The sequence below is a fragment of the Pyrus communis genome, chromosome 10 (genome assembly GCF_041283825.1).
Source record: "Pyrus communis isolate YQ-2024b chromosome 10, ASM4128382v1, whole genome shotgun sequence".
NCBI lineage: Eukaryota > Viridiplantae > Streptophyta > Magnoliopsida > Rosales > Rosaceae > Pyrus > Pyrus communis.
Genome location: NC_142574.1, coordinates 14,675,701 through 14,700,464, shown reverse-complemented (window position 1 = coordinate 14,700,464; position 24,764 = coordinate 14,675,701). Strand labels below are relative to the sequence as shown.

Sequence of the window (24,764 nt, the reverse complement as noted above, 5' to 3'; positions counted from 1 at the left end):
AAGCATGTTACAAAAACGAATTTTTCTTTTATGATTGCATGTGAAGTCATACATTATAACCATAACCAAGCATATACCAAGAGTAAATCAAACTTTTCTCTATGTTTATAACTCTTTCTAACCGTCATGCAATTATAAACCAAATCCTTATCATTGTGTTGGAAGGTACCCTAAGACACAAACACACAAAAACGACTTTTAAAACAACTCTTTTTGGGTTTTTCAAAACAATTTTTCAAATTTTTATGGGATTTTCGAATTATAAAACAAAACACACTAAAACACTCTAAAACAACTTAAAAACACCTTAAAACAACAAGGAACAACATTAGAAGTTATGGTGGATAAAATCCCACGTATTTGCATTAAATATACTTAGTTACCCCCCCACACTTAAATCAAACATTGTCCTCAATGTTTTAAGCATAGATTCACACAAAACATAAGTAAACACACAAAAAGCATTTAAACATACTAAACATGGCAGAATGTAATTAACAAAGAGAAGAGTTTAGAGACGCAAATCTGGTTATGGAGTGTAAATTCCCTCTTCTCCTTGGTGATTGCACTGAGGCTTGATCTTGGTGATTCCACAGGGGTTCCTCCCATCATTGATTTTCCTTTGTGCTACTCTTGATCTGGGCAGCAGGATTCTTTTGGTCTCCCCCGAAGGTCTGAGCTTACTCCTTTGGTCTGTTTCTTTGTTCAATCTTTCCAATTCGTATTGAAAAGGGTTGGAGGATAACTCAGCCTAAGTTTGTCTCCACATGCTTCAATGTATCATTTTCCCCTTGCCTTACTTGCTCCCCCTTGCAGAAGTGGTCCCTTCTCTGGAAGTGTATCAACCGTTGAAGATGACTACTCGAGAGCAACGCTAGGTAAGCAATCAGGAATAGATTCCAGGCAGTTGGCTCCAGATCGGAAGACTGACTCCAAGTGCCGGCTGATTGCTTCTTTTACTTTGCCATGCGAGTAAGAACAAGGACAAAGAAAAAGACAGGGAAATAGCATGATATGAGATACTTTTGCTTTAGACCTTGATGATATGAGATACCTTTGCTTTTGAAGAAACGGCGAATAAAGCAGCACATGTATTTGTTGTGGTTGTCTCCACATGCTTCGATCGACCGTTTCCTTCTGCCTCATTTGTACTCCAGGTTTCTGGTATCTTCTTTGGGGGAGAAAAAATTGAGTATTTCAAGAGGCTTTGCTGGGAGTGCGCCCTCAGAGGTAAGGAAGAGTTGGGCATTTTCTTCAGGTTTGCCTTGCCATAAAAGATGAAGGTCGACATATATAGAGATAATATCAAGTGGTGGTACTGTTCTTTTACCCTTGTCGACAAATGTCTCTTCGATATCAGAACGACGCCTCTTCGATTTCTGAGCAGGCGCCCCTTCGATTTCTGAACGACGCCCCTCCGCTTTCTGAACGACACGTGGTAGTGCGGATGCGGCTCCTTTTGACAAAGCTGCACGCGTTTTCTGAAAAGCAGAGAAAGCGTCGCCGAACTTTGCGCTTGTCGGCTAAAGATGTGTAGTTGTGATGATGGCCTCCACGTGTTGTCTGAAAAGAAGAAATCTTTTGACAAAGTTGAACGCGCCTTCTGAAAAGCCGAGAAAGCGTCGCCTAAATTACGCCGGAAATTCCGGCTTTTTGAATTGGTGGACGCGTCGCCTTGGCTTTTTTTATTGAGCTATTGATCACCACAACAAACACACTCTGAAGATTTCCCATTCTTGAAAACCGACTCCGGCCCTTTGAAATTTAACTTCATCCTCCCCTTCTTTTTGAACACTTTTGAAAATGGCAAACTCATCGAACCTTAGCTTGGAATTGAGCCTTAGCAGTGATACGGGCGCGCCGCGTCAAGGTAACGTATGGCGCCCTTCTTTCTTTTCTTCTAACGGTCCTCTCACAGGTGAAGACTCCGTGATGCAGGACGCCACAACAGCTACAATAGTAGCTAGGAACCTCCTCACTCCAAAAGATAGTAGGCTGCTGTCAGGACGGTCCGATGAGTTGGCCGTTCAAGAGTCCCTCGCACTTAGTGTTCAGTGTGCGAGTTTTGTGTCCAACATGGGCCAACGCCTGCTTGCCCGCTCCCGTCAGGTGGAATCATTGATGGCAGAGGTGGAGAGTCTTAAGCAAGAGATCCAGCAGCTTAAGTATGAGAATAGAAGTTTGCATGTGCTTGCAAATAACTATTCGTCGGGCATGAAGAGGAAGCTGGATGAGCTGCAAGAGTCTGAAGGTCGGATTCAAAGTGACCGTCAAAGGTTTTCGTCTTTCCTCCAGAGGCACCTTTTTCCTGGATCATCGAGCGCTTGGCCAAGTATTGAGGCCTGGAATGCTCTAGCTCCGATGCCTTCCGCTCCGATGGCTTCCGCTCCGATGCCTCCCGCTTCGATGCCTCCCGCTTCTATGCCTTCTGCTTCTATGCCTTCCGCTTCTGCGCCTCGTAGTGGGGCTTCACGTAAACAACCTTTGTGAAGCTCCACCTTTCTCCATGTTTAGTATCTCTTTTTTTTTTTTTTTTTTTTTATTTTTTTTTTATGAACATGCTTTGTTTTATTCAGTGCATTGGGTTGCCTCCCAAGTAGCGCTTTCTTTTACGTCTTGCAGCCGGACGAAGAACCCAATCACTCCAGGATATGTTCACGAATCGGATGAGAACTCCGAGTCATGAACTAGTACCTAAAACAAGAAACAAAACAAGATTAAGAATCTAGAATAAAAACAAACGAAAATAAAACAATCCAAGGGATTAGCAAATTTTTTAATCCCCGGCAACGGCGCCAAAATTTGATGCGTGATTTATACGCACACAAATTAAACCCTCTTTTCGTCAAATTGTAGTATATGTATAAGTAGGGATCGTTCTGGACCGGGGATTAGGAGGGATTGTTAATCACTTGGATTTGACTCAAAAAAAACGTAAAAACACAAAATAAATGTATTTCTAACTAATCTAACACTTTAAAATAAATGGGGGATTGGTTTTGGACGAAATTAAACTAAAATAGAAACTTGGAAACAAAACAGATTGTACAAACGAAATTGATGGAATAGAATGAAGAAAAAAACTAGTTAGAGGGTTCCTTATCCACACATGAACATAAGCATATAATTTGACTCCCAGTTATGACTTCAACAAACGATGAATGACAATGCTCCAAGTTAATTAGGTCCGCTTAAATTAACCGTCAGATTTCCCTAGATTCATTGGATTGAATGGGATACGCATTACAACCAAATTATTCCTAATCAAAGTCTCTCACATGGAATACGCATGATAGAGACATTAAACAAAGATCATTAAGTTCAACGGAAATCATAAACATTGACTAGTCATTCATAACTATGGAATACGCATGTTAACAAAAGATGGGGGGGGGGGTTGAGGTTTTGACGAAATTAACTAAAATGCACAAATTGTAATTAAAGGCAAAACGTAAATATGAATGTGATGAAAATATGGATGATGGAATAGCCAAGGGGTTCTTCTCCACACATGTTACACTTGCATACAAGATTGATTCTCAGTTGGTCTTTCGATAAATTATGAAACTCAACACTCCGGGTTAATTAGGTCCGCTTAAATTAACCGTCAAGTTTTCCTTAAGTTAATGAATTGGATGGGTTTGCACAACGCAATTCACAACATTCTCCAAAAGTCCTTTACGTGAACAGCACAATAAAGATACAATCAAAGATCATTAAGCATCATGAAAACTTTAAGTGTTGACGAGGCATTCGTTACTATGGAATACGCATGAAACTTATGCCAAGAATTTATTTAACGCGATTGTTTATAAGCAACCTCCACTACTTGTGAATATAAGTTCGTAACTATTAGGTGAAACTCACTTATATTCTAGCGTCATATTGATGCATGAAAATTAAGCGCGCATTCTTAATAAACATTCATAAATAAGTTATCAATCAAACGGTTAAACAAATTGAATCCACAACTTATGAAATTCCAACGAAAGTTAATCAATTCATATTGCAAGTAATAAACATAGTTTCGAATCACCCCCTAGCTAAAGGGGGTTTAGTTCCTCATATCTTTGAAATCAAAGAAACACCTAAACATTCCAACAACTCAAACTTGAATTGTATGAACGTTTAGGCACTCTTCTCTTCCATTCCTCATACGTACAAACAAAGAGAATTGAATTTAAACATTGAAATCAAAGAAACACCTAAACATTCCAACAACTCAAACTTGAATTGTATGAACGTTTAGGCACTCTTCTCTTCCTCGTTGTTGTAGCACAAGGTCTAAGGATAGTTTGATGGTGTGAATGGTTTGGGGAGTGGTGTTTGGATTAATAGGGAAATGGAAAAATGGTGTTTGGATTACAAGGGAACTCACGGCAAAGAGAAGGAATGGAAGTGTTTGTGGTGTGTTGTGTATGAAATGAGATGTGAATGAATGAATGAATGCAAGGGTATTTATAGGAGTAGTGGAGGGAACATATGGCTATGTCATTTGTAGGTGAAGTAGGTGGATGTTGTAGGTGAAGTAGGTGGATGTTGTAGGTGAAGTGGATGTTGTAGGTGAAGTAGGTGGATGTTGTAGGTGAAGTAGGTGGATGATATGTTAAGTGATAAGTGATAAGTGATATGATATGTGGTTATGATATGATAAGTGGTTAAGTGGTGATGATAAGTGATATGATATGTGGTGATGATAAGTGATAAGTGCATGTGGGTTAACTAATGAAGGAAATGCATGTGCAATGACAATGTGTTAGAATGGATGTGTGTTATGCATGGCATGATTGGGATTAGGAAAGGTTTAAATGTCCTAAAACTAAAGAGAACAAGGTTCCAACACTTTGGCTCCAATTAGGTCTTCAATTTCGTCCAACACTTTGGCTTCAAGCATAAGCTATCCGTCCTTAGCCCAAAAGTGCTCCAAAAGTCTCCAAAATGCATCTTTTTGCTCCTTTAGCCCTTTGGACCTATAAACACACGAAAATAGCTTAAAGTACTAAAATAACTAAAGAAACATAACGTAAATGCACGAGAACAAGCCATTTAAGTCGCATGAATATGCTCCTATCATTAGGATTCCTCCTTGCAGCTGGAGATAAGATAAGATAAGGTTGGATAAGATAGGATGGGATAAGATAATGTTCCTCTCCAACTAGGATTCCTTTTTCTTTTGTAATTCCTTGGCTTCCAAACCTCAACTTTAATTTCTCTAGATTTTAGCACATATCTAGCACCATTTAGACACCAAAAACATCTAGCCCATATGCTATCCAATCTAAGTCCAAAAATGCTCCAAATTGCTCCATTTGGCTATTTATTGTTATATTTACCAACTGGACCTACAATAATACGAAAATAATTTAAATTACTACAATAAATGGAAATTAACTAAATAAATGCAAAGAAATAAGATAACAAAGTCACATAAATATGCTTCTATAAAAAACGTGAAGGCTAATAGAGGACTGTTAACCTATTGTCATAAGGAGTTGTTACGTCGACTTGTGTTATGTTTCATTTGTTGAGCCACTCTAAACTAATTTTCCAGAATTTAACTCGGTTCCGTTAAGTGGTCCATGTTCCGCTGGGGTTCCATTGAGTGGTTTGGAACCCTGCATTATGTGGATTCCGTTGAGTGGTCTAGAATCCTCTTTCTACGTGGTTCTGTTAAGTGGTCCATAATCGTGTTCGCTTGGGTTCTGTTGAGTGGTCAAAACCCTGCTTCTCCTAGATTCCCTTAAGTGGTTTGCAATCCCTCTTCCTACCCTGTTCTGTTGAGTTGTCCAAAATCGTGTTCTGTTTTGATTTTGTTGAGCGGTTTGGGATCCGTTTTTCTTCTAGTTCCGTTGAGTGCATCGGAACCCCTTATTTGTTGGATTCCAGTGAATGGTTATGAATTCCTCTTCTTATTTAGTTCCGTTGAGTGGACCGAAAGCTTATCCCTGTCTCCATTGGTCCTTTAGAGTTAGTCTAGAATGTGGAAGCTTAGGAGTTGTAGGCTTCGGCCGAGCTGTGCCGCTCTAATCCTAGTTTTCAACATATTTATGAACAACAGGCTTGAGAACCTTTGTGGTTTGATTTGGAAAAGTTGAGGGATGTCTGTGATTTTATCGGGATTTCAAATGAACCATTTATGATTTTATAAAGGGTGATTTTATGAATACTATTTATAAATTGAGATCAATGGACTTGTTTTTATTATTCTCACATATGTTGAATTATTGGCGCTCACACGAGCTTCGTAGCTTATTTGGGTTGTTGTTTTGTTTGATGCACCATTCCCACTATGTAAGGGGCGATTGTCTAGGAGACATGTATGTGTACATACAAGGAGCTTTTGGTGTAGGAGCCAAAGGTCAGAGAGCTTGGAGTGGAGAAAGTGTAAGGATTTCTCTGTGTTTATGAGATGTTATTCTCTCTACACAATGCCTTTTATAGTAGTAAAGAGGAGAGAATTACTCGTCCTCCAAGTAAATACAATTGTAGTAGAGAAAAAATAACTAAGAACCAAATCTATCTAGAATTTACACAATCACATTTTAATATAATATCCATAACATTCAGTTGTTTAATGTCAAATTTTGTCATAAGCATAAAATTAAAAAATTAGGATGCTTTTGTTATAATTTAAGTTTTTTTTCTTCTTAGTACATTGATACTTTTACACTAGGGAGAGGGGGAGTTCGGCTAAGCCACATAATTGACAACCTCATTTGGTATTGAATTCACCATCTACGAGATTCGAACCTAAGACCTCTCACTTCTAAATGAAGATGAATATTACCAGACCGTAATACTGAGTGATAAAATTTAGGTTTTGTTTAGATACAAAGTTTTCATTCTTTTAATTTGTTTTAAATTTTTTAAAATATCATAATCACTAATCAATTTTGGATGTGGGCCGGACCTTACATAAACCATTAACATATTCACTGCTCGCCGGACATCGGGAAGAAAAGATAAAAAAGATTGCAGACAAATCTTTGTCGGTTGGCTCATGATTATTGTCAACGTTACTTACAAACCGCCGCATGAGAGCCACGTACAACAACTTGTGCTTAATCTATTATAGTTTCGAATGTTCTTGTGACTGGCCATCATTATGTACTTGTTTCTAGATAATTAGATAAATCTAAGAGGATGACCAAGAAATTAGGTTTATTGGAACTAAGATTAAGAAGAGTAGACAAACTAGTGAGGATGACCAATATCAAACTAGTCCTACTTGGTTGACATAATTCTTCAGTGCTTAATGGGTTTTTATGTGTTTAATTGTATGCCTAACCAATAGGATATAGTTGTCATGTATAGACACATGAGTTGATGCTTGATCACAGTGTAATTCATATCTTAGAAAGAACAACCTTAAATATTGACATGGTAATTGTAGAGTAATCGGCTTGAAGAAAAGGGAATATGATTGTTATTGGTGGATTCATGACCTTAGGCTTTCATCACATTAATTTCTTTTAAACTTACATTCATTGTGTGTCTTCGTTATTCATATTTTTGGTTTAATTTTAAGTTGAAGTTTGAATTATTTTTCATAATCAATTAATCAAACATTTGTTTCCTAGTCGAGTTAAGTTTCATGTAATCAGCTGGTTGAATTGGTATTAAAAGCAATCCCTGTGGGATCGACCTCGTATTTGCATATATTTCTACAATTGATTCATGCACTTGTGATTTTAATTTGGTTTAGATTAATCTATTAATTAGGTTAGTTTAAATACATATCATCTACACTTGTAGTCTTCATTCAGCTGATTAATCACCAATTTTGAATCACCAAACAACTCAACTTCAGTTGTCCCCAACTCTATCAGGATTTCCAAGCTAATGATTAATGTTTCGTACTTTGCTCGATTGTTGGTAGTATCTAGAAGGAATGAGTAGCAATGTTGAACTCCTTTGGGATTAAGGATGACAATCCCAGCTCCAACAGGATGTTGAGTGCAAGATCCGTCGAAATACAACCTCCAAGGAGTGATCCATAGGCTGGTTATTCTCTTTATCTCTTGCTGAACCCACTCCTCCTTGCCTGAGTGGTCTTTACTTGGTGGGATCCAAGGACTGACCATTTCTAAAGTTCCTGGGATGTTGACAAGTTCATCCTATAATTCTTGGTGCTCGATTAAGAAGTCTGTAATTGCCTGCCCCTTTATTGCTCTTTGGGGTACATACTGGAAACTGAACTCTAATAGTGCTAGAATCCATTTCCAATTCTCCCAGTTAGCATTGGTTTCGATAGCATATACTTGATCACATTGTTCTTGGCAATGATATGGATGTGGTAAGGCAACATATAATGCCTTAACTTGCAGGCAGTGAAGTATAGAGCTAGTCATAGCTTCTCAATTGGGGTATATCTTGTTTCTACCCTAGTAACGATTCTACTGAGGTAATATATTGCTTGCTCCTTCACTCCTCATTGTTCTGAGCTAGCAGGCTTTCTATTGACTTTTCAGAAGCATAAATATAGAGCTTCAAAGGTTTCCCCTTTGAGGGGGCATTAGTACTGGTGGAGAGGCTAGGTAGGCTTTCACTTTATCAAAAGCTTCTTGGTGTTATGGGCCCCATTCAAACTCTTCTTGATTCTTCAGTCTTAATAGGGGAGTTAACGACTAAATCTTGCCCGCCAAGTTAGCAATGAATCTCATTAAGAAGTTGATCTTCCCCAGAAGCCTTTGCAACTGCACTTTGTTGGTGGGAGAAGGTGACTACATTATAGCCTGAGCCTTGTTTTTGTCTACCTCCACTCCTTTCTGATGAACAAGGAATCCCAAAAAGTTGCCCAATCTGACTCCAAAAGCACATTTCTTAGGATTCATTTTCAACTTATGGGTCCTCATTCTTACTAAAGCTTTTCTGAGCTCTTTTAAGTGTTGCTATTTAGTTTTAGACTTCACCACAATGTCATCAATGTATACCTCCATGTTATGCCCAATTAAATCATGAAAAAATGGCATTTATTGCTATCTGATAGGTTGCACCATTGTGTTTGAGCTTGAATGGCATGACTACATATTCATATGCTCCTACATGTCCTAGGCACCTAAAAAAGTTGTCTTATGATTATTTTCTTTAGCCATTTTTGTTTGATTATAACCGGCATTCCCATCCATGAAAGATAAAACTTTGTGTTTTGCAACTGTATCTATAGATAGTTCAACCATGGGCATGGGGTATTTATTTTTAGGCGTGGCTTCATTAATGTTTCTATAGTCAACACAACATCTGATCGTGTTAGTTGCAACTTTTAATACAGGCACAATGTTGGCCAACCACTTAACGTATTTTGCAGGCCTAATAAATCCTGCTTTTACCAGCCTCCCGATTTCTTCTTTGACCTTTTCTTTTATCTCTTTTGACGTTCTCCTTGGAGCTTTCTTCACATGTTTGTACCCTTCCTTGATAGGCATTCTGTGCTTTACTAAACTAGGGTCCAATCCAAGCATCTCTGTGTAATGCTATGCAAAGCAATCCTTGAACTCATGTAGAAGGTCTATTATCTTTGCTTGATCTCCAGCTTCCAACAAGCCACTGAGTTGTATTGGCCTTGGATCCTCCTCAGTTCCCAAAGTAATGGTTTCCAAGGGGTTTTGTATTTCTGGCACTGGTTTATAAGACTCTGTACACCAAAATTCAACTGACTTTGGACCACCGGGCACATCATCTGGCCAGTCTAAGTCATATATACACTCAGCCATATGAATGGCTACCTCTATTTTTTCTCCCAAAAACTCTTCTTTTTCTCTATTCTGGGTGCTTGAAGCCTCTTTCTCCCATTTTGCTTCCTCTCTGACTGAGCTCTTTCTCACTTCTTTTATCTTTCTCCCATACATCATCAGTCTATTGATTAAGGACCTGACTACAATCACTTGATCCTTCCTCTTTTGTTCTAACATCATTGGTGTTGGTGGGCTGGGACAATATGGGGCCTGTCCCATTCCTCCTTGGTGAGAGATAATCCTTATTTTAGAAGCTTTTGGGCTGTTACCTTAGTTGGGCGACCATTCTCATTAGCTCCTAAACACTGCAAAATTCCAATACTGGGGTTGTAGAAGTTTGCCTCTGCACCATTGGTTGTGGGAATAAATGGTTGTGACTCGGCTTCCACAATCTCTTAAAATCCTGGTTCCTCGGTTCTAAACTCATGGTAGACAGCAACTTGTTGATGTAAAGTGGATGGTACAGACAAACTTTGGTGAATCCAATCTCTGCCTAGCAATGCTCCATAGGTAGAGCTGTTATCCACCACAAAAAATGCCAGCATAATTTGCTTGAACCCCAAGTCAACCTCCAAAGGCAATATCCTATAGGTTATGGTGATGGCTCCAGACAAACTAGAAACTGTTAGATCAGTGGGAATAAGATCATCTTCACTTCTACGCAACCTCTTCATTTGCTTTAAGTGGGAGCACATTAACCACTGCTCCACCATCTATTAACACTCTCTTGAATGGTACTCTTTCCAGATGAGCAGTTATGTATATAGGTTTGAGATGGTTGGCTAAGGCCAAACTTGAGCTGCTAAACACTATTCAGTCAAAATATACCCTTTCATCTCCTTTTGTGCAGGTTCGGGTAAGTCTGCCATACTTGATCATTCTTTCCTACCTTGCTCAACATTAACAAGTTCCATCATTGGTTCTGGTGCCAAATAATCACCATTCATCTTGGCTGGCTGATCTGGCTCGGCTTAAAACATGGCTGATAAAACATAAGTCATGTTTACGTGGAAGTTATTGGGTCCAAGTACCTCTTCTTTCTTTCCTCTAATCTGATACATAAACTCATCCATCCAAGCCTGAGCATCCTTGGTTAACATCAACTCGGTCACCTCCTCATCTACTACTATATCAAAGTTAAGGAACTGCCTTAGGGCTTCGCAGGGTGCATCTTCCATTATAGGTGAAGGTATCCCCATCTCAGGGGAAATGGTCCTAAAATAGAGAGGCTTCAGTCTTCAGCTTGGTGTAGGCATTATGACTACACTCTCCTGAGCTCTTCTCAACACTATGTACTTTCCTGTATGGGGATTCTTAGGTACATGATCTCTTCTACCTTTCATTCTACTATTAGCTATTTCTATCTCGTTTTTGCTCCTTCATTGGAGTTATCTTCTTCTACCTTATGTAGCCTCCTTAAACTTAATATTCCCATATGCTTTTGAAATGGTGGGGATTTTCATTGAGTTCATATGAGCCTTATGCTATCTTTGGACTCTTCTGATCATAGATGCCCCCATCTCTTTAACAAGTCTTCCATCCTTGCCAACCACATACCATTTTAGGTCGAGTCAGGCTGAATCTTTCTCAATAACTAGGGGCACTGGGTTCATGGTTCTCTTTCTCTATCCTTGACTTGCACTGCCGTGATAACTTGGCTGTGAGGTTTCACTTCTATCCACATTGGCAGCTTGGTTTCTTTGTCCTCATCTTCTTCAGAGGCCTTAAAGTTCTGAAATACCTCATAAAAACCTTTAGGTTTATGTGGACATCGAAATTTCGGTGAAATGAATGTTGACCAATAATTAAAATTTCAACGGTCACGTGGCACATAAATTTTACATGTAGCGTGTGACTCAACGAAAAATCGAAATAAATTGGAAAAGTCATCAAATAGGACACGTGTCATTACCTGGCAGAAATGATTTATTTCATCTGATTATTTAAATCCAAAAATCAAGTTTTGGAATTCTATAAATAGGAAGCCAAGGCATTCATTTTGAAAAAAAAAAAAGAAGAAGGGAAAGAAGGAAGGGAATTTACATCACACCAAAACCTTGAAGCCTTGAAACTCTAAAGCTCTCAAGCAAAATCCCGAAGGATCAAGAAAACACTGTTTGTTCTTCGTCAAACCCTCCTTCAAGGTCAAGCCCCAACGGCCCTTGAAGAACTTCCGCCGACTCAAGATCAAGCCCCGACGGCCCCTTGAAGAAAGTGTTCATCATCCGTTCGTCCTAAGATCAAGCCCCAACGGCCCTTTGGATCAACAACCTCAACAAATCCACACATCCAATCAGTCTTCAAGATTAGGCCCAAAAGCCCTTGAAGATCCGCTCATCCATCAACCCTCAAGATCAAGCCCCGACGGCCCCCTTGAAGAAATCCATACACCCAGTCTTCAAGATCAAGCCCAAAAGCCCTCGAAGATCCGTTCATCAACTGTTCATCCCTAGATCAAGCCCCGACGGCCCTTTGGATCAACAGCTCATCCACAAACCTACACCCTACGAAGATAGAATCAGAGGATCAAATTACAAAGAGATTGTAACCCCAAAATCATTAAACATAAAATATATTTTGTACACGGTATTCTTGTTTCTTGTTTCAGGAATTTTTCGTGTTTACAAATTTAGCACGCCCAGTGGGACCTCTCTACCTCTCATCTCTATCCTCAAATCATCGAAAAACGCAAATGGCATCAAGAAAGGATCAAGCTGTTCCTGCAATCAAAGCAAAGAACAAGAACATCATCGCTGCAAGTGGTGATATTTCGGGCATCATAACCCAAAGTAAGGCAAGAGCTCTTTTTGCTGCGGCTTCCGCCCCGGCATTAACTCTGTCAAAGGAACAAGAGCACTTGAGGTACGAGCCTGTGATCACCCTAGCCTCGCTAAAGGCATCAAGGGAGGAAAGCCCGAGGAAATACTCAGAGTCCCTACTCTCCGACGCTGATTCGAGCGGCAGTACAACCATGCAAGTTATGACCACTGGAGCAAATTCAATCGAGGGGCAGCTAGCTCAGATGAATGAAGCAATCGCAAAGCTCACACGGACTGTGGAAGAGAAGGACTTGCAGATTGCCGCACTTGTCAACCAACTAGATGCGCTGCCCGACGTGAAAGTCGACCCAAATATTGGCCTATTAAAGAAAGAAGACGACGAAGAAGAGGAGCCACCAGTGGAGAAAGTTGAAGAGAAGCCAAAGCTAGACCAAGCAACGGCATTCATGGGATCTCTCTCTATCCAGCAGTTACAGGAGATGATCGCAAGCACTGTCAAGACACAGTACGAAGGAAGCTCGCATGACTCCGTACTGTACTCAAAGCCTTACTCCAAGAAGATTGATGCTTTGAAGATGCCAAGAGGTTATCAGCCCCCAAAATTCATGCAGTTCGATGGAAAAGGCAACCCGAAGCAACATGTCGCCCATTTCATTGAAACTTGCAACAATGCTGGGACAGAGGGAGACTACCTCGTCAAACAGTTCCTGCGTTCGCTGAAAAGTAACGCTTTTGACTGGTACACTGACCTCGAACCTGAGTCTATCAACAGTTGGGACCAGCTAGAAAGGGAATTCCTCAACCGTTTCTACAGCACTCGTCGTACTGTAAGCATGCTAGAGTTGACCAGTACGAAACAGTGGAGAGATGAACCTGTCGTCAACTACATAAATAGATGGCACTCCTTAAGTCTGGATTGCAAAGATCGGCTTTCTGAAACCTCTGCCATTGAGATGTGCGTTCAAGGCATGCACTGGGGGTTACATTACATCCTCCAAGGCATAAAACCAAGAACATTCGAAGAGCTAGCAACTCGTTCCCACGACATGGAGCTGAGTATCGCTAATCATGGGAAAAAGGAGCCAATTACTAACTTCAATAAGGAGAAAGTATTCGCCCCAAATGTAGACAAGACCGGGAAGAAGCCCGCTAAGGAAGCTTTCACCGTCAACACTACCCCCATCAAGACCTCTTCAGCGCCCATCAAGACCTCCTCAGCGCCCATCAAGACCTCCTCAGCGCCCATCAAGATCTCCTCCAAGAAGAAAGCGAAGGAGATAAAGACAAGTGAGCCTTCTCGCACCCAAGACAGATACAAGAGCACCTTGAGAGAGTTGGAACAGAAAACGTACCCTTTTCCTGACTCTGACATGGCTGCCATGTTAGATGACTTGCTGGAAAAAAAAGGTGATTGAGCTACCCGAATGCAAGCGTCCTGAAGAAATGAATCGCACAAACGATCCTAGGTACTGCAAGTACCATCGTATTGTGAGCCATCCTGTTGGCAAGTGCTTCGTTCTCAAAGAACTCATCATGAAGCTAGCACAACAAGGGCAAATTGAGCTCGACCTTGAGGACACGGCTGCAACGCATACCACTACAATTGCGTTTGGATCGTTTAATCCTGTGCCTCTCCAAATGACACCTGACCGTTCCCGTGAATGCTTAAGTTGCACGGCACCTCCTACACAACCATCACTGGAGAGAAGCGACCAAGATACACATGCTAATGATGAAGAAGGATGGATATTGGTAACCTACAAAAAGACAAGGAAACCAAGACCACAAGTCATACAGCCAAAGGTGGAACAAAGAAGAAATCACCACGGCCGCAACAATGCGAAGCCTAAAAGAAACATAAAGCATAATAAAACAACATATGCTAGGGAACCTATGGAGCAGGAGCCACGCATTCCCGTTTCCTTGCGTGAGTACTTCCCGAATGACTTTTTCCAACAGTGCACTACCGTGGCCTGTCACATGGTTGAAGTAGAAATAGAAGAGCCCTCAAAAGGCAAAGCTATCGCCACTGAGGTAAAAAAGACCCTTACACCTGGAGAAGGTCTGCCAACACACTTTAGCATCGAGGAAGCGCTACCATTGCCAAAAAAGATGCGAAGAGCACTAGCAGCAGTCTTGGCAGGTCTCGACGACCACGAAGTGCAAGAAAGTAACGACGAAGGCTCGAAGCTTCAGCCACATGAATGTGCCACATGTTGTGCCACCCATGATGTAATTAACTTCATTGACGAAGACCTACTGTTGGGATCAAAGCCTCACAACCGTCCTCTCTTCGTCTCCGGGTACATAAAGGAATACAATGTCAACCGCATGCTTGTGGATGGTGGGTCGGCCATAAACATCATGCCAAAATCAACAATGACCATAATTGGCATCAAGGTGAATGAACTATCCCTGAGCCGTCTGCTGATCCAGGGTTTTAACCAAGGAGGACAAAGGGCGATAGGCATGATCCGAGTAGAGATGACCATGGGTGAGCTCAAATCAAGCACGATATTCCACGTGATTGATGCAAGAACTTCCTATAGCATGCTCTTAGGAAGACCTTGGATCCACGCAAATGGGGTAGTGCCGTCCACCCTTCACCAATGCCTAAAATTTTACCGAGAAGGAGTGAAGGTGATCCAAGGTGATACCAAGCCATTCACCGAAGCCGAATCACACTTTGCAGATGCCAAGTTTTACATGGATGAAGAGACGGTACCCGAAGCCCTTCCGGAAGAGATCAAATCCACGGGCAGAGCAGCACCTAAAAAGCAGGAGTGGCAAGCCATGCCTAAAAAGCAAAAAGAGCAGGCCGTGCCATCTTCAAGCAAAGACGATGACGAGCTTGCTAAACCTGCAACAACCAAAGGGAGTAGGATGCCGTCAGAAGGACCGAACGCACCCATATTCCGGTATATCCCGATGTCAAGAAGAAAGAATGGTCAATCTCCATTCGAAACTAGAAAAGCCGACACACAGTGGCACACGGATAACGTGAAGTTGCTCAAGACGAATGCAGTTTTGCCTCTGACACAGCTAGGGGGTGCTAAGGCCGCAAGACTACCACAAGGCTTCATAAAAGCTCCACCAAAGAAGGTGGAATCAAGCTTTCTTCCAACCAAGAGGACCGAGGAAGGTTTCGACCCTATCGCCTACAAACTCATGTCAAATGCCGGGTACGACTTCGCTTCTTCTGCGGTGGTTGGAAAGAAGGTTTCAAACACTGTCAATGACGAAGAACGTAACCTCACCAAAACTCAAAAGAAGTTGAAGGAGCATGGTTACGGAGTTGACAACAACAAAGCCGGACTTGGTTTCACACCAAATGCACCTGTGATGATTTCAAACCAAGCGAAAAACACTAGCACTCAATATGTCAGCATGAGCATTGAACAAGACCAAGAAGAGCTTAAACCCTCCCCTCGGACGTCAGTCTTCGATAGGATGAGCCAGTCAAGCTCCAGAACTTCAGTGCTTAATCGCATTGGTGGTCAAGACCGAACCTCTGTCTTCAAGAGGCTTAACGCGCCGACATCCCAAAGCTCTGTTTTTGAAAGGTTGTTAAAGCCTAAGAAACAAAGCAACACAGTTATCTCTCATCTGCGACGATCAGCTTCAGAAAGGTTTGAAGATAATGGGAAGCCTTTTGGAAAGAGGAAGACAACACCAAAGGAAGAAAAGCTCAATGGGTTAGGAGAAAAGGACGACGTTCGAAGCTTGATTCCTTCAAGGATGAAGCGCCAAGCAATCCTAGAGGTTGACACAAAAGGACCATTAAAGGTAAGGAGGCGCATCATCGTCCACACTGGCAAATCTTCATGCCAACAAACCCAAAAGAACGGCACTGAAGATGAAATCCCTAAGAAAGATGTCACTTCTGGCCCTTTCGACTCAAAGTCTTCACCTCAACCGCTGGGGGCATGCTCCAAAACCATGTCAGTAAAGTCAAGTGAAGATGAAGGATGGATTCATGTCACTCCGAAGAAACTGCACGAGAAACATATGTCTTGTCCACAAGTTCACCAATCGGAAAGGGGGCAAAGCAGCTACCGTCAACCTTCAAAGCTACATAAAAATGTTGAGGATGATGAAATTACAACACAAAGATCGTTCATGCGGGATCTTTTCTTCCTCGAAGACGTCTTCAATTCCTCGATCAAGGCTCCTTGTTATGAAAATTGTGAGGAGTGCATTCCGAAGATCGCTTCGAAGAAATTGGACAAGCAGCAACCATCTTGTCCACAAGTTTATCAATCGAAAAGAGGGCAAAACAGCTTCTGTCAACCTCCAGAACAATGTGAAAGTGTTGGAGATAATGAAATTTTGACACAAAGATCGTCCATCCCCATCACAATGTGCGACCTCTTCCCAGAAGACTTCTTCAATTACTCGGTCAAGGCTCCTTCCTATGAAGATTGCGAGGAAAGCCTCTCCCAGAACACCAGACAATCCTTATGCCGACAAGCTTGAGAAGACAGCATCGAAGAGGAGATCCAAGATGTTTTCCACGTCACGGTTCAAGAAGGTAAAGAAGACGAAATCCCCGAGGAAGATGTCACTGCTGCACCACCACAGCTTGAAGACGGAGGGCAAGCCACGATCGATGATCTCAAGGAACTCAACTTAGGTACAAGAAAGGAACCAAAACCTATCTTCGTAAGTGCATTATTAAGTACATATGAGATAAAGGAGTATTATCAGTTGTTGTTAGAGTACAAAGACGTCTTTGCCTGGACCTACAAAGAAATGCCCGGCCTGGACCCTATCATTGCTGTTCATCATCTTGCGGTCAGGCCTGGAACACGGCCGATAAAGCAAACTCAAAGACGCTATCGATCTGAGCTTATCCCACAAATCGAGGTCGAGATCGACAAGCTAATCGAAGCAGACTTTATTCGAGAAGTGCAATACCCCAAGTGGATCTCCAACATCGTCATTGTCCTTAAAAAATCAGGACAAATACGTGTTTGCGTAGACTTCCGGGATCTCAACGATGCTTGCCCAAAGGATGACTTCCCCTTGCCAATCATTGAAATCATGGTGGATGCAACCACTGGCCATGAGGCATTGTCATTCATGGATGGCTCTTCTGGGTACAATCAAATTCGCATGGCCCTCGAAGACGAGGAACTAACAGCCTTTCGTACTCCAAAAGGCATCTACTGCTACAAGGTAATGCCCTTTGGTCTAAAGAACGCTGGAGCTACGTATCAACGCGCAATGCAGAAAATCTTCAATGACATGCTACACAAAAACGTAGAATGTTACGTAGATGATGTGGTGGTTAAGACGAAGAAAAGATCAGAACACTTGAAGGATCTGCAAATAGTGTTCGAAAGGCTGCGAAAATACAACCTCAAGATGAACCCGTTAAAGTGTGCGTTTGGCGTCACTTCTGGAAAATTCCTCGGCTTCATCGTCAAGCACCGTGGTATTGAAGTAGACCAATCAAAGATCAATGCCATTCAAAGCATGCCCGAGCCAAGAAACCTGCACGAGCTGAAAAGTCTACAAGGACGGCTAGCCTTCATCAGACGCTTCATCTCCAACCTCGCAGGGCGTTGTCAACCGTTTAGTCGCCTTATGAAGAAAGATGTTCCATTCGTATGGGACAAAGCATGTCATAATGCTTTTGAAAGCATAAAGAAATATTTGTCAAGTCCACCTGTCCTGGGGGCACCTGTGCCCGGGAAACCACTCATATTGTATATTGCTGCTCAGGAAAGTTCAATCGGAGCGCTCTTGGCGCAAGAGAATGAATCCCAAAAAGAAGGAGCACTTTACTACTTCAGTCGAACTCTCACCGGCGTTGAGTTGAACTATTCCCCAATAGAAAAGATGTGCCTCGCTTTGGTGTTTGCCATTCAGAAACTCAGACATTACATGCATGCTTACACCATCCACTTGGTTGCTAAAGCCGACCCTGTCAAATACGTTATGACTAAGCCAGTCTTGACAGGGCGACTCGCTAAATGGGCTTTACTTCTTAATCAATATGAGATCATCTACGTCCCAGCTAAAGCTGTCAAGGGACAAGCGCTAGCAGACTTCCTTGCCGATCATCCAATCCCGGCTGATTGGAAAATCTCAGACGACTTGCCTGACGAGGAGGTGTTCTACATCGACATCTTCCCGACATGGACGATGTTCTTCGACGGATCCGCACGAGCAGACGGAGCGGGGGCAGGAGTAGTATTCATGTCACCACAAAGGCACATACTACCTTACTCCTTCCAACTGAATGAGCTATGCTCCAACAATGTTGCTGAGTACCAAGCATTGATCATCGGGCTCCAAATGGCGATCAACATGGAGATCACAGCTCTTGAGGTATATGGCGATTCCAAGCTCATAATCAATCAACTCTTAACTGAGTATGAGGTGAGGAAGGATGATCTCGTCCCATACTTCCGGCTAGCAACCCAACTGCTACAAAAGTTCGAAGCTGTGACACTAGAACATGTGCCAAGAAAGGAAAATCAAATGGCGGACGCTCTCGCCAATCTAGCCTCGAGTATGACACTAGGAAAAGATGAAGTTGCAGACGTGCCAGTTTGCCAAAGATGGGTGATTCCGCTCGTTAATGAAATGTCACTAGATGATACAAATGTCATCTCAGTACTTCCAGTCGATGCTGAAGAGTGGAGACAGCCGCTGATCGACTACTTAGAGCACGGAAAGCTTCCAGATGATCTTAGACACCGTTCCGAAATACGTCGACGAGCACCTCGCTTCCTTTACTACAAAGGAACACTCTACCGACGCTCTTTTGAAGGACTGCTCCTGAGATGCCTAGGTGAGGAAGAAGTTAATCAAGCCATGGAAGAAGCACATTCAGGTGTGTGTGGGGCACATCAATCTGGACCAAAGCTACATTTCCAGCTTAAAAGAATGGGTTACTACTGGCCGAGCATGGTGAAGGACTGCCTGGAACACGCCAAAAGGTGCCAAGCCTGCCAATTCCACGCCAACTTCATACATCAACCGCCTGAACCATTACACCCTACAGTTGCTTCATAGCCGTTCGACGCATGGGGATTGGACGTTGTAGGACCAATTACGCCAAAGTCATCTGCAGGGGAAGCTTACATCCTAGCTGCAACAGATTACTTCTCCAAGTGGGCTGAAGCCATACCTTTAAGGGAAGTAAAAAAGGAAACTGTTGTTCATTTCATCAAGGAGCATATCATCCACCGATATGGGGTGCCTCGCTACATTATCACTGACAACGGAAAACAGTTCTCCAACCGACTCGTGGACGAGCTTTGCGACAAATACAAGTTCAAGCAGCACAAGTCTTCCATGTATCATGCTCCGGCCAACGGCCTCGCGGAAGCATTCAACAAGACGCTGTGCAACCTCCTGAAAAAGGTAATCGGCCGAACAAAGAGAGACTGGCATGAAAGAATAAGTGAAGCACTTTGGGCATATAGGACTACACATAGGACTCCTACCCAAGCTACACCTTATTCTCTCGTATATGGCGTAGAAGCTGTTCTACCGCTTGAAAGTCAAATCCCCTCACTAAGGATGGCTATACAAGAAGGCTTGACTGATGAAGAAAATGCAAAGTTGCGCCTTCAGGAGTTGGAAGCGCTGGATGAGAGAAGGCTCGAAGCTCAACAACACTTGGAATGCTACCAAGCACGGTTAGCCAAGGCATTCAACAAGAAAGTCCGCCCAAGGTCTTTCCAAGCCGGAGATCTCGTGCTGGCATTGCGTAGGCCTATCATTACAACTTATAAGACAAAAAGCAAGTTCACATCAAAGTGGGATGGACCCTACGTAATACAAGAGATCTATACCAATGGCGCCTACTTAATCATGGCAGAAGACGGGTTGGAGATCGGCCCCATCAACGGTAGATTTTTGAAGCGCTACTACCCCTAAAGCAAACGCACCACGCTCCTGGCCCGCAAGAGCATAAACTGTGTACGGCAAAATCATCATCAAAACCATCACTCATTTGAACTACGTCATAACTTGATCCCTCCTCAACCAAGGGTACGTAGGCAACTTGAAACTTCAAGTACAGTCACATCAAAAAAAAAAAAAAAAAAAAAAAACGCTTTGAAGAATAAAGAGCAAATTCAAGAATGCAAACATTTTATTTCTTTGAAGGAAAAAGTCCGATTACAAAAGAAAAAGGGCAGAAGACACTACTCGAAAACTATGTCCCTAAAACTAAGGAGGCGGTCTTCAAGCAAGCCTTCCAAAGCCTTCAAAGTCTCTACCTCAGTGAGAGACAGGATGGGCAACTCCATAGCCATGTCTTTCTCTTGTTCTAGGCGTGAAATCTCCTCTTGGCATTGAGAAAGTGTAGCTCCCTGCTCCCCGAGAACACTTTCAAGTTTTGATGCCTCGATGCCAAGCTGTTCTTGTTCTCGCATCAACGTATCTAGACGTACCCGGACGGAAGCTAAAGAAGTCTCTGTAGATTGATAATCTCCCGAAGCAGCTTGCTGAGAAGACCGGGCTTGGGTTAGTGACAAGTCTATTGCAGCAAGTTGGTGAGCTCTAACATCTGGACTCAACTTCTTCGAGGAAATAACACGCAAGGAAGAATACTCAGTTGAGGCGGCCATAATTTCGGCAATCTTGATCTTCAAGGATGAAGAATCAATGTTAAGATTGTCAATTGCAGAAATAAGTTTTGACAAGTCCTCTTTAAGCAACGCAAGGTCCTCCGACGGGCATTTCAAAATCCTCCCCTCAATATGGCTCTTGATATCCATTGCCGCACGAAGATTGATGCGATGAATAAGCTGCTCAGTACCACTAAGGTTTGGCCCTCTCAGAGAGATCTCAGAGCTAGCTGGCAAAGGTGTAGAATGCATGACGGGATCTTGCATGCCTCCACCTACACACGACAAACTTGGGAAACTTGACGAACTTGGGATAAGCTCTGTACCAGGTGGATCCCCAATCTCCTCGCCTGTGGGTAGGTCGCTTCCAAATAGCATCTCCGTATAAGAATAAATACCTGTGGTCGCCAAGTCAAAAGAACAAGAAGGCCCAACCTAAAGAAAACAAAGAAAGCTGTTAGAAGCAAAAGCTAGAACAATGAAAGCAGAAGAAGTCATAAGAGAGAAGAAGATGCATACGTCTTTCTCAAACGACACACTGCCATCGAGTTGAGGGAGCCTAAACACTTCTTTCTTCTTATGACGAAAATTGACATCGCTATCGGCCGGAGCGCCTTCAAGACGTCGCTTGCTTAAAACTTGTTGACCCTGCCGCAAAACAAGTCCATCTTCGTGCGAATCAACTTCATCACCAGCCTCTTCAGATACATCCAGATGTTGAGAAGACAAGCGTGGGCATTGAGGGACTAAAACCACTGGTCTATCTTGCAAAGTAGCAGCACTCGCGCAATCAAAAGATATCAGTTGTGTAGGAACCACAGAACACCCCTTCTTCAATACATTAAGGTGTGAATGAGAAGAATTAGTACCACTTGCCATCCCCAAATTCTCATAATATACCTTTGACCACCAACTTACGTAAGCACGGGTTACTGGACTACTCTTGAACTCGTCTTTGGCCGGCAGGGTGACAGAAGCATTTGTACATGCACGGGTACAAGACTCCCAATGCATATACACGGCTTGCAAAGAGTCTAATTGTTTTTTTTCCTTCAGCTTGCCTGGCACATGTTGGACAAAACCAAATTGCCTGCTGAAACGGTGGGGACTATACGGCTGAACAATGCATCGATCTTCTTGCCGCAAAGAAACATACCCTGAGCGAAGACTTATAAGGTAAAATAAGTCTGAGAAGCGAAGATGCGAATCGTCCATGATGCCTCGCCGCACCGAGCCAACTCTCGCCAGATAGTCCATCTTCAAGCCTTCGCAGCTTCTAAACAGTGCTTGCGCCTGGGAATCATCGAGGCTCTTCGAAGAAAGCACGCCAGAATACTTCGTCATCAAAGGCCCTGACTTGTTTAGAGTTGAAGAAAAAAAATGAGTACCGAAGTACTCACCCAACCAACCATACACATAATGGTAGGGAAGAACCGCGGCACGATCTTCAGTGTTTGCTGAGTTCGAAACAACACTCAAGCCATTATAAATATTGGCCAAAACCGGGATAGCAAGACCGAAAGATTCACCTGCAGCCATCTTGCTAGCAACTTTGAAAACCCCAGGACGAACAAAGTTGACGTCGCTGATTGGAAAAACAAACTTACAAAGCCAACAAGCTAAGAAAGCAGCTAGGTAAGATTCTTCCATATGCTCTGATGCTATGCCAAGGTCCTCAAACGCTCTCAACTCGGTAGGGGAACGGCGCCTAGCTGAACCAATGGCACCAGATGGATATGAGTCTCCCTTTGACTTAGCGGTTTTGTTGCAACTTCTTCTCTTCGAGGACTTCTTGTACCTTGTGTCCTCCCAATACCAGAAGCGGATCCATGAAGAAATCTTCACGCCTGATTTACTTCGAGCATCTTGGGAAAGCTTGTGATATGCCCAAAATAAACAGCGACAACTCGCAGGCAATCCTCGGTTATTGCAGAGAGAAAGTTCCTCCGCACTAGGAACGACCTCGTCATAAAACTTACCTTAGATTGGCAATCCCCCTATCTTGTGGAGATCCCAAAGTGAAATTGACATCTCTCCTTGAGCTGTATGAAGCGTGTTAGTCGTTGAACACCAATGCTCGAAGAACGCATGAAGGACAGAATGATGGAGATCATAACTAAACAAAGATGCGTACACGGCATGGTAAAGGCCCATGCTAGTAAGCACATGTTTAGATCAGCCCAAGACATCTTCAAGCCACTCCCAATAAGACTCATCAAAAATAGCTTCTCCGGTAGTCGACAAGGCATCATTCCAAGCCATAGCTCCGCTGCGGATGTGATCTCCGAGAAGCTTAAACGAAGCCGGATGACTGTCACGAGCATGGTGTGAAGGGTTCAAGATAAGAATCCCCGGTGTGCACGCCTCCCTCTCCGTATTTGATCGAACAAAGTTTGCCACCTTCCAAGATACTTCAGAAGACCACGACTTAATATGCATGGAGTTGTCTTTTGTAGGAAGAGCAAGCGCCTTAAGGCCAGTCAGTGGGGCGTAAATCTTCAGCGTTGTTCCCCTATCTTGCGAATCATTTTCCTTCGCAAGAATGGTAATGGTGTTGCTCTTAAAACATTTGAAAAATACCATGACCGCAAAAAAAAAAAAAAAAAAAAAAAAAAACAGCCACAAAACTTGAACAGCAGGACAACAGACAGTGCAATGGTGTGCAGCGATGACGGTGTAGCAAGCAGCAACAAGAGGCACAACAACGTCACCACCGAGGAAAATTATGATCAAAAGGCACTACACAGCATAAACTCGCTGCAGTCTTTTGCATAACCTCACACGGTAAAAGTGACACACTGCAACAAGCTCCAAGCAGCGGCAAGAGGCACGACGACGTCACTACCAAGGGAAGACTGTGACCAAAAGGCATTACACAGCAAAATCCCTTTGCAATCTTTGCACAACACCACTCTTTCTACACCACCAATTTACGTGTTCCTGGGTTCTTCGTCGGTTTGGCAGCCTCAGCCTTGCAGATCACCATATAAAAAAAATTAATAAAAAAAAAATAATAATTAAAAAAAAAAAAAAAAATGCAAGAACAAAATATAAAAGAACAAAATATAAAAGACACAAAGATTTTTAACGAGGTTCCTCCACAGTCAGTGTAACTGGAGTACGTCCTCGGAGCAGTAGGAGCTCACCCAATAATCCACTATCAACCAAATGGGAGTTTACAAAGTGTTGGCAATCTCACAGCCCAAATAACCCAATACACCCAAAAGCTCTCACACACCAAAGAAACAAATAGAGGAAGAAATATAATGAATAATTTCTTCTCTATACATATAGCTCAAAGCTATTACAAACAACAACTACTTTGGTAGATGATTACTAACCAAATGAAGCAGCAGCTTCTCTTCTCTATTTGCAGCTTCTTTCTTTTTCTCAACAGAGTATTGAGCTCTCTCTTCTTCTCTATTTTCTCCAAAACCGAAATAAGCTATCTTCACTTTTCCCTTTGCTTCAAAGGCTATTTAAACCAACGGATGTTGAAGAAAAAACAAAAAAAAAACATTTTCCTGTTTTTCCTCCCCAAAACAAGGAAAATGTTTCTCCTTTTCTTCCTTTATAATTTTTTATAGCCAAAAGCATTTGCAAGTTGTGGTCTAGCTTCCAACGGATGTTGAAGAAAAAAAAAAAAAAAAAAAAACATT

General features: G+C 42.4%; 2 protein-coding genes across 2 annotated transcripts; both read right to left on the bottom strand.

Annotated features, from left to right (window-relative positions):
- Nucleotides 1-7,739: 7,739 nt before the first annotated feature.
- LOC148693558 (uncharacterized) lies at nucleotides 7,740-8,084 on the bottom strand. The gene has a single exon (XM_088678050.1). It carries the CDS (start codon nucleotides 8,082-8,084, stop codon nucleotides 7,740-7,742), a length of 345 nt encoding a protein of 114 aa, XP_088534176.1.
- A 6,706-nt stretch (nucleotides 8,085-14,790) lies between these two features.
- Nucleotides 14,791-23,688, bottom strand: LOC148693557 (uncharacterized). Its single transcript, XM_088678049.1, has 5 exons — nucleotides 23,293-23,688; nucleotides 21,625-23,079; nucleotides 21,073-21,483; nucleotides 20,755-20,982; nucleotides 14,791-14,811 (listed from the first exon to the last, which is right to left on the bottom strand). The coding sequence occupies exons 1-5, from the start codon at nucleotides 23,686-23,688 to the stop codon at nucleotides 14,791-14,793; spliced, it is 2,511 nt and encodes an 836-aa protein (XP_088534175.1).
- Nucleotides 23,689-24,764: the final 1,076 nt, after the last annotated feature.

Bases quoted from the DNA above. Each gene is read 5' to 3' on its own strand.
- LOC148693558 (XM_088678050.1), bottom strand. From the start codon at position 8,084: ATGGTCAGTCCTTGGATCCCACCAAGTAAAGACCACTCAGGCAAGGAG.
- LOC148693557 (XM_088678049.1), bottom strand. From the start codon at position 23,688: ATGGTATTTTTCAAATGTTTTAAGAGCAACACCATTACCATTCTTGCG. The intron at 20,983-21,072 runs GTTATTTCCTCG...CGGTCTTCTCAG, and splicing joins CTGAGTATTCTTCCTTGCGT to CAAGCTGCTTCGGGAGATTA. The intron at 14,812-20,754 runs GTAGAGACTTTG...ATGTACCCGGAG, and splicing joins CCATCCTGTCTCTCACTGAG to ACGAAGAGAGGACGGTTGTG.